The 14623-nt window shown below is 59.8% G+C and overlaps 1 protein-coding gene across 11 annotated transcripts in view; it reads left to right on the forward strand.

The window, feature by feature from the left end:
* The window catches only part of DMTN (dematin actin binding protein), a 28951-nt gene that overhangs the window by 8096 nt on the left and 6232 nt on the right, over positions 1–14623 (forward strand). For 3 of the 11 annotated variants that reach the window (XR_014795008.1, XM_084883803.1, XM_084883802.1), the window contains exons 1-10: positions 1319–1655; positions 10034–10241; positions 10467–10541; positions 10907–11062; positions 11853–11897; positions 12158–12257; positions 12624–12680; positions 12885–13037; positions 13766–13890; positions 14470–14575. Coding sequence is in view for 7 of the 11 variants with exons in the window: in XM_084883803.1 (XP_084739929.1) it covers positions 10224–10241; positions 10467–10541; positions 10907–11062; positions 11853–11897; positions 12158–12257; positions 12624–12680; positions 12885–13037; positions 13766–13890; positions 14470–14575 (835 nt within the window). In the remaining 4 variants the exon portion in view is untranslated. Of the gene's footprint in view, positions 1–31; positions 54–1317; positions 1656–10033; positions 10242–10466; positions 10542–10906; positions 11063–11852; positions 11898–12157; positions 12258–12623; positions 12681–12884; positions 13038–13765; positions 13891–14469; positions 14576–14623 lie in introns of those variants that run through there. The other 8 variants (XR_014795005.1, XM_084883805.1, XM_084883804.1 and 5 more) reach the window with 5 other exon arrangements.

Consider the following 14623-nt stretch of genomic DNA (forward strand, 5'->3'; position numbering starts at 1 on the left):
CAGAGAAGCCTGGTCCCTCTCTTCAAGGATGTGGCCCCTCCTGTGACACTAAGGTACACCCCCTCCCAGCATCTCCTGTGCGATGGGCCCTGTGCTCCCTTCCCCGCGCCTGGCTTCCTCGCCCCGTTCCAAGGCCCTCTCCCCACCCCTCACACGGCAGCTGGGCTTGGTCTGCTCCTCCTCGCCGCCCAGCAGCCTGCCTTCATTTCTCCTTGCTTTCCAGAGCCCGGCCTTCAGAATTCATTCTCCTGCCTTCCAGCACCCAGACACATACCTCCCTCCCTCTTGCCCCTGCGGTCCCCTCCTGTCCTCCTCCTTTAGGGGAAAAGGCCCCGGGTAACGTTCTCACTCGCCCCCTTCAAGATCCTCTCCTGTGATTTTTCCACTCAGACATCCCAGAGCCCCCTCCCCAGTTTCTCCATTTCCCCAATGACAGCTGATACGTCAGCTGACCAGCTGTGGGCAGTGGTTACCAGGGCAACAGCAAGAGCTGCCTAGGTAGGCAGGTCTTCCTGGCGGAGGTGGAGAGAGGAGGCCAGGGCCAGGGCCAGGGCCAGGGCCAGGGTCTGCTGGCTGGGCTCCCTCCCTGGCCTGCCTCCGGGGGTCACAGGTGAACTGGGCTCTGCTCTGAGCCCACAGCAAACCCACGGCGGTGACAGGGACCCGGGCACCACCTGGCAGGAAGTTCCCTTTTGATGAAGTGGCCCTGGCCAGGAATGGGGTTCCTCTCCCTCACATCCCCCCCCACCACCACCACCACCACCACCATCTCCACCACCACCATCTCCACCACCGCTGTGCTCAGCTGCCTTTCCGAGGGGACTCTGGTTACTGGAGGGAAGACCTGCTTTTCCCAGTCCCCCAGGAGAGGGTTGATCCTGGGTGACCAGCTCTGGCCTCTGTGCCCACACCCCTAGCTCTCGGCACCCGTGCCCTTTATCACCCAGGGAGGCGAGGCCCCCAGAGGCCCCCGTGGCTGCTGTTAGCGGCTGAGCAGGAGACACAGGTGCTCGGGGGAACCAGATGTTGTGGCCCCCAGGTTATCAGCAGGCCTGGCCCCGCTGTTAGCGTCTGGCTGTTTCTGAGGACGCTCTGGGAGCTGTGTGTGTGTGTGAGTTCGAGTGTTGCAGGGTAGGGGTGAGGGAAAGGGGAAAAGGCCAGCGGCCGGCCCCGTCTGCTCCGATTCTGCTTCGTCATGATGTCGGCTTAATGCTCCTCTTGTTTGAAATGGACTGAGCTACCGCGAGCGCCCGAGTGAGCGCGAGGTGGAAGAGCAGGCACACACAAACACACCCTGGGCCGGCCACACGCTATCAGCGGGAGGCGGGGAGGGTGCGGGCGCGGGGGAGCCAGGGGCTCACGCCTGCCTGCCTGCCTGCCTGCCTGCCTGCTGCGCGCAGACGCCCAGCTCCGTGGGGATCTGAGCTCCGGCGCGTGGAGGAGCAGGGTGGGAGCGAGGGAGGTGGGGGCCAGGAGGGCAGGTCTCTTCCTGCGGCTCCCACCACACCCCAGACAGCCCTTTTCCTGTTATCTGTGCGCCGGGAGGAGATGTCGGCCACCTAGGCTCAGAGGAAGAGCGGCAGCCGGGACCTGGCCTGCGCCTGTCCCTGCCCGGCCCTGGGGCTCAGTGTCCGGGCCGTGCTGTCTGGGAACAGGTAGGTGGCAGGGTCTCCCACGCTCTCCCCGCTGTGGGCACCTTGGGCCACAACACCCACTGGAGGACAGTGAGGCGGGGGCGTGGGGAGCTCTGAGGAGGGTCAGCTGTGGCCTGTTGTTCTGGAGGAGACAGAGCCCTGTGGCCAGGCCTGAGACGACCGCCTTGGGGTTTGAGGCAGAGGGCCTGGGGGTTCCGTGCTGGCACCCCGGCGCTCCCCTCACCTAGTTGTGTGGGCCAGACGTCCAGGCGATGGGATGGATGGGGCCAGGGAGGGCAGGGGGCGCTGTTCCCTCTGCTGAATGACAGGGAGGGGGGAGGAAGGGGTGGCAGCCTGCCTCCCACCACACCACAGGTATTCTTGGGGTACAGTTCACACAGAGGCCGAATGCTGTTGGTGTGGGGGGGCGCTCCTGGGGCCAGGGCTCTGGGGAGGCCTGCTAGCCCTTGGCTGGCCAGGCTGGGTGAGGGCCAAGTGCAGGGTGAGGCTGGGTGGCAGGGTGTGGCGGCGGCCTGACCCCAGCTCTCTTGGGTGCTGGCTGTTGATGTGCTTGAAGGGACTGGGGCTGAGCAGAGGCACAGGCCTCCCAGGATCGGAGGTGCCCCTGTTACCTCTGCCCTCCTCAGCCCGACAGGCCAATGCCCTTTCCTGGGGCGATGCAGCCGGTGTTTCCCTCCCAGGGGACCGTGTGACCAGGGTGTCAGAGTCGGGGAGCAAGGGCGGGGTAGGAGATGGAGGCAGTTGTGTGTGGGAAGGGGTGGGGTGGCGTGGAAGCCCCCAGGAATGAGTCCTGGTAGAGGTGGGGGCTCCGGGTGTGTTGCTGCGTGTGCACAGCTTGGGAGGGGGTGTCAGCCTGTGGTGTGAGGGGCTGTGGAGGGGCAGGGCGGTGGGTGGGTGGGTGCGAGTGGGCGTCCGTGGCACCGTGTGTGAGTGTGAGAGGCCCTCTCTGGGAAAGTGGGTGTGAGATCTTGCAAGCGGGTGGGTGCGTGCTGTAGCGATGTTTCGGTGTGGGCTCTCCTGCCTGTGCCCACGCGTGTGTCTCGTCTCCGTGGCCGGGCGTGAACACCTGGGGCGGGTGGCCTGGGGGTGCGGGTCTGCGGGAATTCCTCCTTCGGAGCTCACGCGTGTGTAAAGACAAGCACAGGGACGGCCCGTGATTCGGAAAGCTGAAGTTGGGGTGCAGGACCCTTGCGTCTCCCACAGCCCTATGGGTCCCTCTCGAGCAGGTGACATCACCATCCGCCCAAGGGACCCGCTATCAACAGAGGCCGGAGCGGGAACATGCTGGGGACCAAGCAAGCCAGAGGGGCTGAGGGACACAGACAGAGGGGCTCCGCAGGGGCGGGGGGGAGGGGGGATAGAGAGAGAGGACACAGGAACCCAAGTGAGAGATCTCAGGGAAACCAGATGAGTAGATGCCTATTTGGGGGGTAGACAGCAGGAAGGGGGGCCCAGTCCTGATGTCATCGGGAGCAAAGGCGGGGAGGAGAGGGCCCGCCTGCTCCGGCCTGATGCTTCTCAGAGTGTGAGAGGGGTGTAGGGTGTCGGAACCCCAGTCCTAGTCCCAGCAAATGGAACAGGGCTTTGCCATGGGGGTGCGATGAAGGAGGATATGAGAGAAGAGGACAGAGTGAGGGCTTCACCAATCTTAGAAAAGGCCCAGGCCTCGGGCTCGGTGAAGGGGAGGGATCCTCTGAGGAGCCACTGGCCCAGAGCAGGGAGCCTCTCCCGCTCACACGATGTCCTTTTTGGGGGAGCGTGGGTGCCCCCCCCCCCCCAGAGCCCACCCCCAGAGCAGGCCAGGGCCCGCAGGCCCTGCCCCTTCCGCACTGGGATGCTGTTTTGGGAACTGGTGACCTAGCTGGATCCCGCCTTTATTTCTGGCATCGAGCTGTTGCCACAGTAACTGCGGGGGTGGGGCTGGGAGTGGGAGAGGGTGAAAGGGAAGCCAACTGGCGAAGGATGAAGAAAGTGAAGAGAAAGGGAAAGGAAAGCAGAGAGAGGGGGCGGGAGCAAGGACGTCCGTCAGCCACACGGAATGGAACTGGGGACGAAGGGGAGGCCACGTCCCCGGCCACGCTGACCCCGGCCCACTTGGACGGCTGGCCTCCCTTCGTAACCGGCTCCCTGGCAGCACCTCGGCCGGACCCTGCCTGACGGCCGGAGCCCAACCCCCAGCCTCCCGCTCCCGGCCACAGGCTGGCCGGCGAGGGAGGCACACAGGGCCCCAGTTCCGAGTTCAGACTGAGTGGGATCGTCGGGGACCCACTGCAAAGAGCGTTCCTTGACTTTGACCTAATAAGGATTCTGGTAGGCCTGGGCTTCTACCAGGCAGCCTTTGGCAAGTTAACCTCTTGGCTGCCTCCTGCACACCCCCTACTGGGGATTAAGCCTGCAACCTGGGCATGTGCCTTTGATGGGAATCCAACCCAGAACCCTTCAGTCCACAGGCTGACGCTCTATCCACTGAGCAAACCGGCTAAGGCCCCGGGTGAGCCTCTATTTCTACCAGCCACAGTCAGGTCAGCCCCTACGTGGAGCAAGAGCCAGCCTGTTGGGTGGGTGGGTGGGTCTTATCGCCCCATCCGGGAGCCGGAGGCTCTGGTTGTACTGGAGATGCGGGTGGGCAGTGTGAGGTGGGGCTGGCTGGCGGCTCCGATAAGGCAGGCAGCACAGCCGGGGAGGGCGGGGTGGACGGGGAGGGAGGAGGAGCTGCCTGGGTCTGATCGGAGCTGGGGCAGCTGAGGTGACTCTTCCGCCACCTGGGCTTGCCTTCCTCCCAGGTCTTCCCCTTCCTCCCCTCCTGCCGGGCCTTCCTGCTGCAGCCTGCCCTGTGGCCTCGGCCAGGGGAGTCCGTGCAGAGGCGGGAGGGGCCCAGCGCAGGTGCGGAGGGCGGGGGCTGGAGGCGGCTGGGTGAGAGGGGGTGTGGACGTGGAGGAAGGTGGCTTTGGTGGGGGGAAGGGTGTGCTATGTGTGGGTGGAGTAAGCAGCTGCTTTGCAGGATGATTTGACAGAAGCCAAGAAAACTCCACCCCCACCTCCCTCTCTCCCTCCTCCACTCCAAAACATTCTCCCTCCTGGCTTAAAATGTCACCCGTAACACCTCGCACCGTAGACTAGCCCACATGAACAAGTAATGCCCCAGGAAGGGCAAAACATTAACACGGTATCAGCGGCTGTCTGACATCCCGGTGGGCACCGGTGGGCACCGGTGGGCGGAGACCCAGAGGCAGAGGGCTGCCCAGCCCCTGGGGATGGCATGGTGTGCACAGGGCAGAGGCAGCATTCTGTGGAACCCGTTTCTGAAAGGCCACGCCCGCGGGGCGTGTGCATGCGTGAGTGTGGGTCTTGGCATGACCATGCACCCCTCCAGCACCGCCCACCTCCAACCCCTCCCCTCCCTCCTTCCCTGGGCAGCGACCACTGGCAGACAGTCATTGCCCTGCTGTGTCCCCTCAAACAGCTCAAAGGGAGGTGCCAGGGCCACCCAGGGGCAGCCACCCCCTCCCAGAGACAAGCTCTCTGTCCTCCCCAACCTGCTCTTGGCTCAGCCGCCCACACTCCCCACCTCCCCACCTCCCCACCTCCCCACGGTGACCCTGGCAACCCTCCTCTGCTCTCTTTACCTCTGCCTAGCCGGCCTGTGACATCCGCATAGGACCTATCTCTCACTTTTTTTTTTTTTAATATATTTTATTGATTTTACACAGAGAGGAATTGAGAGGGACAGAGAGTTAGAAACATCGATGAGAGAGAAACATCGACCAGCTGCCTCTTGCACACCCCCCACTGGGGATGTGCCTGCAACCAAGGTACATGCCCTTGACTGGAATCGAACCCCGGACCCTTCAGTCCGCAGGCCGACGCTCTATCCACTGAGCCAAACCGGTCACGGCTATCTCTCACTTTTAATAAAAGCTCCTGAATTGGGATTGGCCCTTCTCAATGCCCCTCTGGGTGGCCACCTTGCTGCTTACCCTGTCTTTCCTTTCAGGGAAACAAGCATTTCTAAAGCTGGCCCTCCACCGGGGCGTGGACCAGCCCCTCCACCTGCTGGAACCCGCTCCCTCTGCCTGCAGGCACGGTCCAGGCTCCCCCTTCCTTAGCCTCCTGCCAGTCTTCCTCCAGAGTTACTCCTCCCGGCCCCGCCCCGCCCCGTTCTTCTGGGCACTTCCTAGGAGAACTCCCTACAGGGGTCCAGGCCAGGCCTGCCCTCCCCGTGATCCCTAACAAGGAGGCCTCAGGATCCCGTGAAGATGCCCTCAGAGGCCACCAGGCCTTGACACCCACCGGGCGAGCTGTCACTCCCTTCAGCACTCCGGCCTTCTCCTGGTGATGGACTCTCACTTCCTGAGGTTCTTTCTCAGCCCCTCCTCTCCCCACTCCCATCCTTTCTCTCAGTTTGTACTGCACACGTACTACCTCTCAGAAAAAAAACAAAAAAAAATTAGCACTCACTCTGTAATGCACTCACAGCCCTGCCCCCTCCCCCTGTACAGTGCTAATGTACCCTCTGAAGAAAAAAAAGCATCACTAGACACACACACACACCCCTTGCCCTTCCAGGAGCTGGCCGTGTAATTGTCCTGCTCCCTGTCATGCTGTCTCCGGATTGTTTTTGACCTTCTCTCTCCCTTGGCAACCTCCTGGGCAGACCACCACCTCTCGCTCACATGGCTCCCAAATCTCTGTTTTTGGCCCTCTCCTCCCGCAGCCTCTTATTCTCCTTGGGCATTCCCGCCCGTTCACCTGCTACACCCACCTCCGCCTCCACCTGCAAGAGTGAACTCAGGGCTCCCCTTCTCCTGTCTCCCAGCCTTGCAAGCTGCCTCTCCCCTGGGGCTCCCTGAGCACTAAGTCCTGCTTTGCACATTCTGCCTCTAGGATGCAGCCCATTTGCCCTTTTCCATCGTTGGTCCCATGCCCAAGTCTAGACCCTCACAGTCCTGCCCCCTCCCCCACTCTCATCCCCACCCCCGCAACTGCTGCCATGGCTTCCTGGCTTCCCTCTCTGTTTCTGTCCAATCCATCTCCCAGGCTGCAGCCAGACTCCCTCTCCCAACGCACTGCTTGGATCTGTCTCTTCTTTCTTTCACACAAGTTTCTAAGCATTCCGTGGCCCCTGTTGCTCAAGGAATACAATCTAACACCCTCTGGTCTGGGTGCAAAGGCCTCCACAATCTTTTCCCCAACCCCCTGGCCCAGGCGTGCCTCCACCTCATGAACTCTGCTACTCGGCCATGTGTGCTGCACTCGGCCATGTGTTCCAGCCCCGCTTCCACTCCTGCTGCTTCCTCTTTCAGAATCCCTTTCCCATGTTCGCATGGTTTCAAACTGGGCATCCTTCAAGGCCCACCTCTCTTACCTCCTCCAGTAAGAAACCTTCTTTGTTTTCCCCTCCGGATGCCCCAGCAGGAGTGATCTTCTCTCCTGGGACCTCTCACAGCCCCTTAGACTTTCTGATCTGTCTCGAGTAATTTTCTGCTTTGCATCGGAGCTATCTGTAGGGATGCTTCCTTTCTGGAGGGGCAGCCAGCTCCTTTGACACGTCTTTGTGTTCTCCAGAGGACATCACAGAGTGCTGCTCTGTGGGCATTTGCAAAATAGGTGTTGAGAGAATACTTGGTGAATGAATGAAAAACAATACATGATGGGTGGGTGGGCTGATGGATGGGTGGAAGGGTGGAAGGATGGATGGGTAGATAGACAGATGGACAGATTGATGGATGGATGGGTGGATAGATGAATGGATGGTGGATGGATGGGTGCATAGATGGATGGATGGATGGATGGATGGATGGATGGGTGGATGGATGAATGGATGGTGGATGGATGGATAGATAGGTGGGTGAATGGATGGGTGGGTAGATGGATGGGCTGATGGATGAATAAATGTATGCCTCTAGGACTAAGCAAAGTGTATCACTAGTTTGACAATGGCTGTCAATAAAGTAAAGGTTAGAGAGGAATGAGAGGGAGCTAACAATTCCTTTAATATGGACCAGAGTTAATTCCGGTCCTCAGACTGCTAGTTGAAAGCATTACAGAGTGAGTGCTAAGAAGGCAGGAACAGGAGGGAACATGGGCACAAATACCTAGCGTGGCTCTGAGGCCAGAGTCTGTCTTGGAGAAGCCTTGGCTCTGGAATCCAAAAAGACTTGAGAAATGTGGTGGATGCACCTGACAGCACTAGGGCGGCACCCTGACTCAGCCCCATGGCTCTGGACAAGTTCTTAACCGTCTGAGCCGCTGTGTCCTCACGTGCCAGATGGGTCTACCTTATTGGGTTGTTGAGTAGATGAAACCAAATCATCTTTGTAAAGTGCTTATCAAAGTGCCTAGCATGTGCATGCAAACCACAATGGCTATTATGATTGCTGTTTGCTCTCCCTGGGAACAAAGGGAGAGCAGTGCCCCTAGAAGTTAGCAGCCATTTAGTTAGCAAAAAGCAAAACATGTTCCCATGTCAGGCAACATTTAATCAAGGACAAAGCCATACGGTTGTTGTTTTTTCAAGTCCCACTGGAATTCAGAGACGAGTGGGGACTAAAATAGTAGGGAAGGCCTCCTGGGGAGGAGGGTTGAGGACTGAGCTCAAAGGCTGGGTGGGAGCTGAAAGACAGAGAGGTGGACGGAGAACAGGGAAAGGGCATGTGCACACACAGGGGAGCGGGGGTGATGGCTGCTTGTGCAGCAAGCAGGTGGTTTCGGTGGTGGAGGGACAGTGAGCAGAATGGTCTGATACAAAGTAATAGATGATGCGATTGGGAGCACCAATGACTTCAGTCTTTCACAACCCATGACCCTCTGTCGCAAAGAATGGCTACAGCAAAACCATTGAAGTCCATTAGCCCTTGTGGAGGAAGAAATAATAATAGCTAACACACTGAAACCGGTTTGGCTCAGTGGATAGAGCGTCGGCCTGCGGACTGAAGGGTCCCAGGTTCGATTCCAGTCAAGGGCATGTACCTTGGTTGCGGGCACATCCCTAGTAGGGGGTGTGCAGGAGGTAGCTGGTTGATGTCTCTCTCACAGATATTTCTAACTATCTCTCTCCCTTCCTCTCTGTAAAAAATCAATAAAATATATTTTAAAAAATAATAGCTAACACTACATAGAATTTATAGTGCTTTGAGCATTTCACATATTATAATGTACCTGATACTCAGAGCAACCCTATGACATTATCCTCCATTCTATAGATGAGAAATGCGAGGCACAGAGAGGGTAGGTAACTTGCCCAAGGTCACACAGCTTCTAAGTAGCAAAAGTATACTCATCCCCAGGCTCTCTCAGGCCCAGAGTCCCTGCTCTGAACCACTCCATCAGGCTGCCTCTTCCCCGAACCTCTGTAGCCATCCGTTCTCTTCCCTCTGGCTTACTGCCTGCAGATAGGCAGGCACTCCCACTGGCACCCTCACTCTGGAAGCTCAGCCGGGCATTCATTGAATGGTTACTGTTGAGTCCAGTGCCAGAGTGTGTGTGTGGGGGGGTGAAGGATGGGAGCATTGCTAAGGGAGTCACTGAAGAAGGAGGAGACTGGGGCTGCAGGGAACTCATAATCTATTGCAGAGACAGGGCCTCGCTCCCTGGGAACAAAGGGAGAGCAGGGCCTACCCGGTGCCTCCCTGCAGGGAAGCGGCACTTCAGAGGGCAGCCTCAGCTCAGGCATGAGAAGGCTGTGGGCACTGGGATGGGGCCTCGGCCCCAAAGGGGGCTTTCCCCTGCAGGTGAATTTGACTGTTGTGCAGAGACAGTTGCAGGGGGGTGTGGGCTGCCTCCACCCTCCTCTCTCTTCTTCACTGGGGTGGAAACCAGGGCAGAACCCGGGTCACAGTGGCACCCCCAGCCCATGACCTGATCACTTCACTCCAAGTCGTCCCCCCCAGCCAATGACTTCACCCCAAGTGGGGGCTTCATACCCTGTCCTCTCCTCCCTGCGAGTTCACCCATAGACATCACTAAGACCCTCTGTGGGCGGCCTTCCTGGGGCAGAGCTGGCCGGCACAGTGGACAGAAGGTGGAGGTGGAGTGGGACGAGGGGCCAGCCTGGAGCCGGGCAAGGGGCACTGCAGAGACCGAGGCAGGAGAGCCCGGGTCCGAAACTGGCTGCAGCCCCAGGCAGGGCAGGTGTGACGAAGCAAGGATGCAGGGATGGCTGAGCCCTGGCGTCATTTCCTTTCCAGCCAGAGAACAATGGCTCAAAAAATAAGGGCAGCCAGCCCTCCACTTTCCCGCTCCCGGCCCGCAGCGCTGGCTTCCCCGGGCTGAGCGAATGGAAAGTCGGGGCAGGCGCCTTCCGCCCTCCTGCTCCCGGAGCCCAGGCCCAGCTGAGATCCGGCCCCGGCCCGGCTGGCACGTCCTCCCTTTCCTTCCAGGCCCTGCACCCGGCCAACAGCCTGCAGCGCCACCGAGGGATGAGGACGCCACCGCCCAGTGGGACGCCCTTTCTGCCCCCGCGGCCCCACGCGCCCCGCGCCCAGAAGCCGGGCCGAGCCTGACGCCCCGTCGCCTCCCCTCGCGCCCAGGGACCTGCGAGTGACCCGACCACCCCCTCCTCCCGGCTGCATGGAGCGGCTGCAGAAGGTACGCGGGGCAGCAGGGCCTGGGGCTCCGGGTGGGTGTGGCCAGGCTTCCAGCAGAGGGTCAGGTCGGGGTCGATGGTGCCACCTGGTGGTGGCCCGCAGCGCCGCACCCTGGGGCCCCGGAGGCCTAGGACGCCCTCTCTGCCCTGGCCCACCCTTTGGAACGCCCTGGCCCCGGCCCTCGCCCACACGCACATTCCCACGCCCGCCTTCTCGCTCTCCCCAGCAACCACTTACCTCCCCCGGGAGCGTCAGCTCCTCCCGAGACTCCAGTGTTCCCGGCTCTCCCTCCAGCATCGTGGTGAGTACCTACCTCTGCGCCACCAGCGCCCGCAGGCTGGGAGGGCAGGGACACACTCCCCGCTGTGCCGCCTCCCCCAGCCTCCCTGGCGGTGGCTCTGCCAGAGGGCTGGTGGACAGAGAGAACCCGAAAGCCTGAGTCGGTTCCCCCGCTGTCCTTCTCCTGGTCCGGTCCTGTCTTGTGCCCAGAGTACTGGGCGAAGGCCTCCCTAAACCCTTCACATTGAATAATGGGTCTTGGCGCGGAGCTGACATCTGAAAAGGCTGGCCGTTGTCTTCCCAATAAGTGGCAAGTGTGGCTTGTCAGACCGGGATGCCAGGTGAGCCTTGGAGCATGTCTGTTCCATCTGCACCGTTTCCCTTCAGGCCAAGATGGACAACCAGGTGCTGGGCTACAAAGACTTGGCCGCCCTCCCCAAGGACAAGGCCATCCTGGACATCGAGCGGCCCGACCTCATGATCTACGAGCCCCACTTCACCTATTCTCTCCTGGACCACGTGGAGCTGCCCAGAAGCCGGGAGGTGAGTGGGGGGAAGGTCCCCCCCAGGCCACACTGGGTTGGGGGGCAGAATCCCCATCCTGCTTTCTCTCCTGGAGAAACGACTCTAAGACAAGCACGGGGACTGTGCCTGGGACTCACAGTGATAACCGCGCGCTGTGGAGAGCAGGAGAGATGGGCCGGAGGGCTCCATGGAAGAGCAGGGGAGGCTGTGTCTGAACGGCATTGCGGGGGGAGTAGGCAGAAAGATAGCAGATTTGTGGAAAGCACCCAGAAGCACTGCCCTCCGAGGCTGAAAGTCCTAGCCGAGTGACCTGCATGACGGTGTGGGCCAGCTTCCCCTCCTGTGAAATGGAGGGGGTACCCTCGGCCCACCCGTCTCACCAGGGAGCCAAGTGCACGAGATAAAAGCACTCATGCCGGGTGCTTTGTCAGTGGTATTTGAGAGAGGGGTAGTGCCGGGGCTGAGCAGTGAGATGGGGCCAGGCTGGAGGGAGACTGAAATACCCGCCAAGAGCCCGGACTCCATCCTCGATGCTTGTGGGTCTGGCGCTGAGGACGGTGCCACAGCCATCCTCCGCTGGCCCTCAGAGCCCAGGCGCCTGGTGCACCCTAGGAGCAGACCTAGGACTGCCCAGGAGGGCACTGGGAGGGTGCAGGGAGAGCCAACGCTGGGACAGGGGGGTGGAGGGTGATAGAGAAGAGATGGCCCAGACATCGGCCAGGTAAAGATGTGAAGTGGCCCCTCTGGGGCTCTAGGAATGAGGGTTTAATCCTACCCTGTGGCTCTGACCAGCTCCTCTCCTTCGCAGCGCTCGCTGTCACCCAAGTCCACATCCCCCCCTCCGTCCCCAGAGGTGAGTATTGCCAGCCCTGCGCCCACAGGCCCACCTCCCTGCCCCCAAAGGCACCCGGACAGGGCTCTGCACAGCCCAGGGATGCCGGAATCACTGGCCCTCCTTTGTCACCGGCCAGCTCTGTCCATCTGTCTGTCTAGCTTGGGGGCTGTGCGGGTGGGAGACAGAGATGGTGGGGTAAGGTGAAGCTGCGTCTGCAGGGGTCGGAGGGCTGGGTAGGGGACCTGGGAGCTGCGGCGAACCTCCCTTGTGCTCTGCAGGTGTGGGCGGAGAGCCGGTCCCCTGGAACCATCTCTCAGGCTACAGCCCCAAGGACCACTGGGACGCCCCGAACCAGCCTGCCCCATTTCCACCATCCTGGTAGGTTTCACCGCCAGCCGAGTGGCATCCTTTTCCTAGGTCCTCTTTTCTCCTTTAAGAATCCAAGCCCCTGGCTGGAGTATACGCTCCCCACAGAACTGGCCAGAGCCCCCTGAAGCCAGAACCCCAGGCACAGCTCCCAAAGATGGTAGACCCCGTCTCATCTTCCCTCCCACCCAACCAAAAAAGTGCAAAAAGTCCCAGCCCCCTCGGGGACAGTTCCAGGAACGCTGCTTCTGTCTTGGCTTTTGACAGGAGCCCATGAATGTCCTACCTTCTCCCATTCCCCTTGCCTCCTTTCTCATCCCGGACCTGGCCTCCCCGCCATCAACCCATCCTCCTTCTCCTCCACTTTGCTCTCTACAGAGACCACCCGCCCAGACTCCAACATCTACAAGAAGCCACCCATCTACAAGCAGAGAGGTGAGGCCCCTGACCCCCCGGACCCCCATGCTGGGAGGCTGTGCCAAAGGCTGGGAGGGGACAGGAGAGTATCTGTCCATATCAGCACACAACCGGGCCCTGTGCTTCCTTGCGCGTTGTTTTGACACCCACGACCTCACAGGTGTGAAGGGGGGCAGGTGCGGGGCTGGGTGTGCACAGGCTGACCCTGACCTCCACCTGCAGAGTCCATGGGAGGCAGCCCTCAGAGCAAGCACCAGATTGAGGACCTCATCATCGAGTCATCTAAGTTCCCTGCAGCCCAGCCCCCCGACCCCAACCAGCCAGCCAAGATCGAGACTGACTACTGGCCATGCCCCCCATCACTGGCCGTTGTGGGTAAGAGAAGCTGTTGAGAGGGGACATGGAGGCAGGACACTGCCCATAGCCCATGGGTTGCCCCAGGAGCCCACCCTCACCCCACCCCACCCTGTGTCCTCTGGTGAACCCTGTAGGCTCCTCACTCACCCACTCCTAGAGCTTTTGGTGTCAGCGCCCTATTGGTTAGTCATTTGTCACTTTCCACTCATTTATTGGACCACTCAGCAGACATTTGCCACACTTCTACTGCATCCCGGGCTCTGTGGTGGGAACTCTGGGAAAGAGAAAGCGAAATGAGACAAGGTCTTGGTCTCAATGAATTGAAGATATGTGAGTGTGTATTGTCCACCCAGCCTGACTGTCAGTCAATTTTTATTTTTCTTTTTTCTTTCTTTCTTTCTTTTTTTTTTTTTTTTAAATATATTTTATTGATTTTTCACAGAGAGGAAGAGAGAGGGATAGAGAGTTAGAAACATCAATGAGAAAGAATCATCAATCAGTTGCCTCTTGCACACCCCCTACCAGGGATGTGCCCGCAACCAAGGTACATGCCCTTGACCAGAATCGAACCTGGGACCTTTCAGTCCCCAGGCCAACTTTCTATCCACTGAGCCAAACCGGTTTCAGCTATTTTTCTTTTCTTAAAAACAAACAAACACGGTGTGATGCACACAGCCAGTCCCTGATGGACAACTTGTTGAGCCAATGCTTGGTTGACACGCTGGCTTTCGCCTGTGTTTCCCCAGAAACAGAATGGAGGAAGCGGAAAGCAACCCGAAGAGGCGCAGAGGAGGAGGAGGAGGAGGAAGACGATGACTCCGGGGAGGAGATGAAGGCTCTCAGGGAGCGCCAGAGAGAGGAACTCAGTAAGGTAGCATCTCGCTGCCCCCTCTCCCCCTCCTGGGTCCTCCCGGGGACAGACGCCCTGGTTCCAGGGCTGTTCACTCAATGGGTTCACACCTGAAGAGCATCCTGGTCAGAGCAGGAGAGGCGTGCCTCTTCTTTCCCAGCATTGCAGTTGCTGTCCTGGCAGGGACCCCAGGACTTCATGCTGCTTGGGGGGAAACACTGGTTATATGAGGGTCAAAGGCCCAGCAAGGTGGTCCCATCAGTGCCAGGCTCAGCAGGCTGAGCAGTTCTGGGGAACAGGAGAAGGGAGAGAGCTGGTCTCCAGGGGGTGAGAGAGGGTGTTGGGAGTCCTGCAAACGCCACCGATGTGGCTTGTGCTCTCAGCCTGGTGACCTGGGATGGGAGGCCACCGGGTAGAGTTACACTGAGCAGCGCTGACTCCTTACTCTCGGGGGTGGCCAAACCCAATGTGGCAGTGCCTCCGACCAGGATGCCAGGCTCCCGGGGTTCCCATTCCTGCCTGCAACATGCCCAACTCTGAGCTTTTTTGGAAATGAGACACAAGTACCAAAGTCTTGGATCCTTCCCCTTTGGTCCCCAGGTCACTTCCAACTTGGGAAAGATGATCTTGAAAGAAGAGATGGAAAAGTCATTGCCTATCCGGAGGAAAACCCGCTCCCTGCCCGACCGGACACCCTTCCATGCCTGTGAGTGTCACCAAGGGGGCTCGGCTCGAAGGCCTGGCCACACCCTGA

The sequence above is a fragment of the Pipistrellus hanaki genome (assembly GCF_964339955.1).
Source record: "Pipistrellus hanaki genome assembly, chromosome: 5".
NCBI lineage: Eukaryota > Metazoa > Chordata > Mammalia > Chiroptera > Vespertilionidae > Pipistrellus > Pipistrellus hanaki.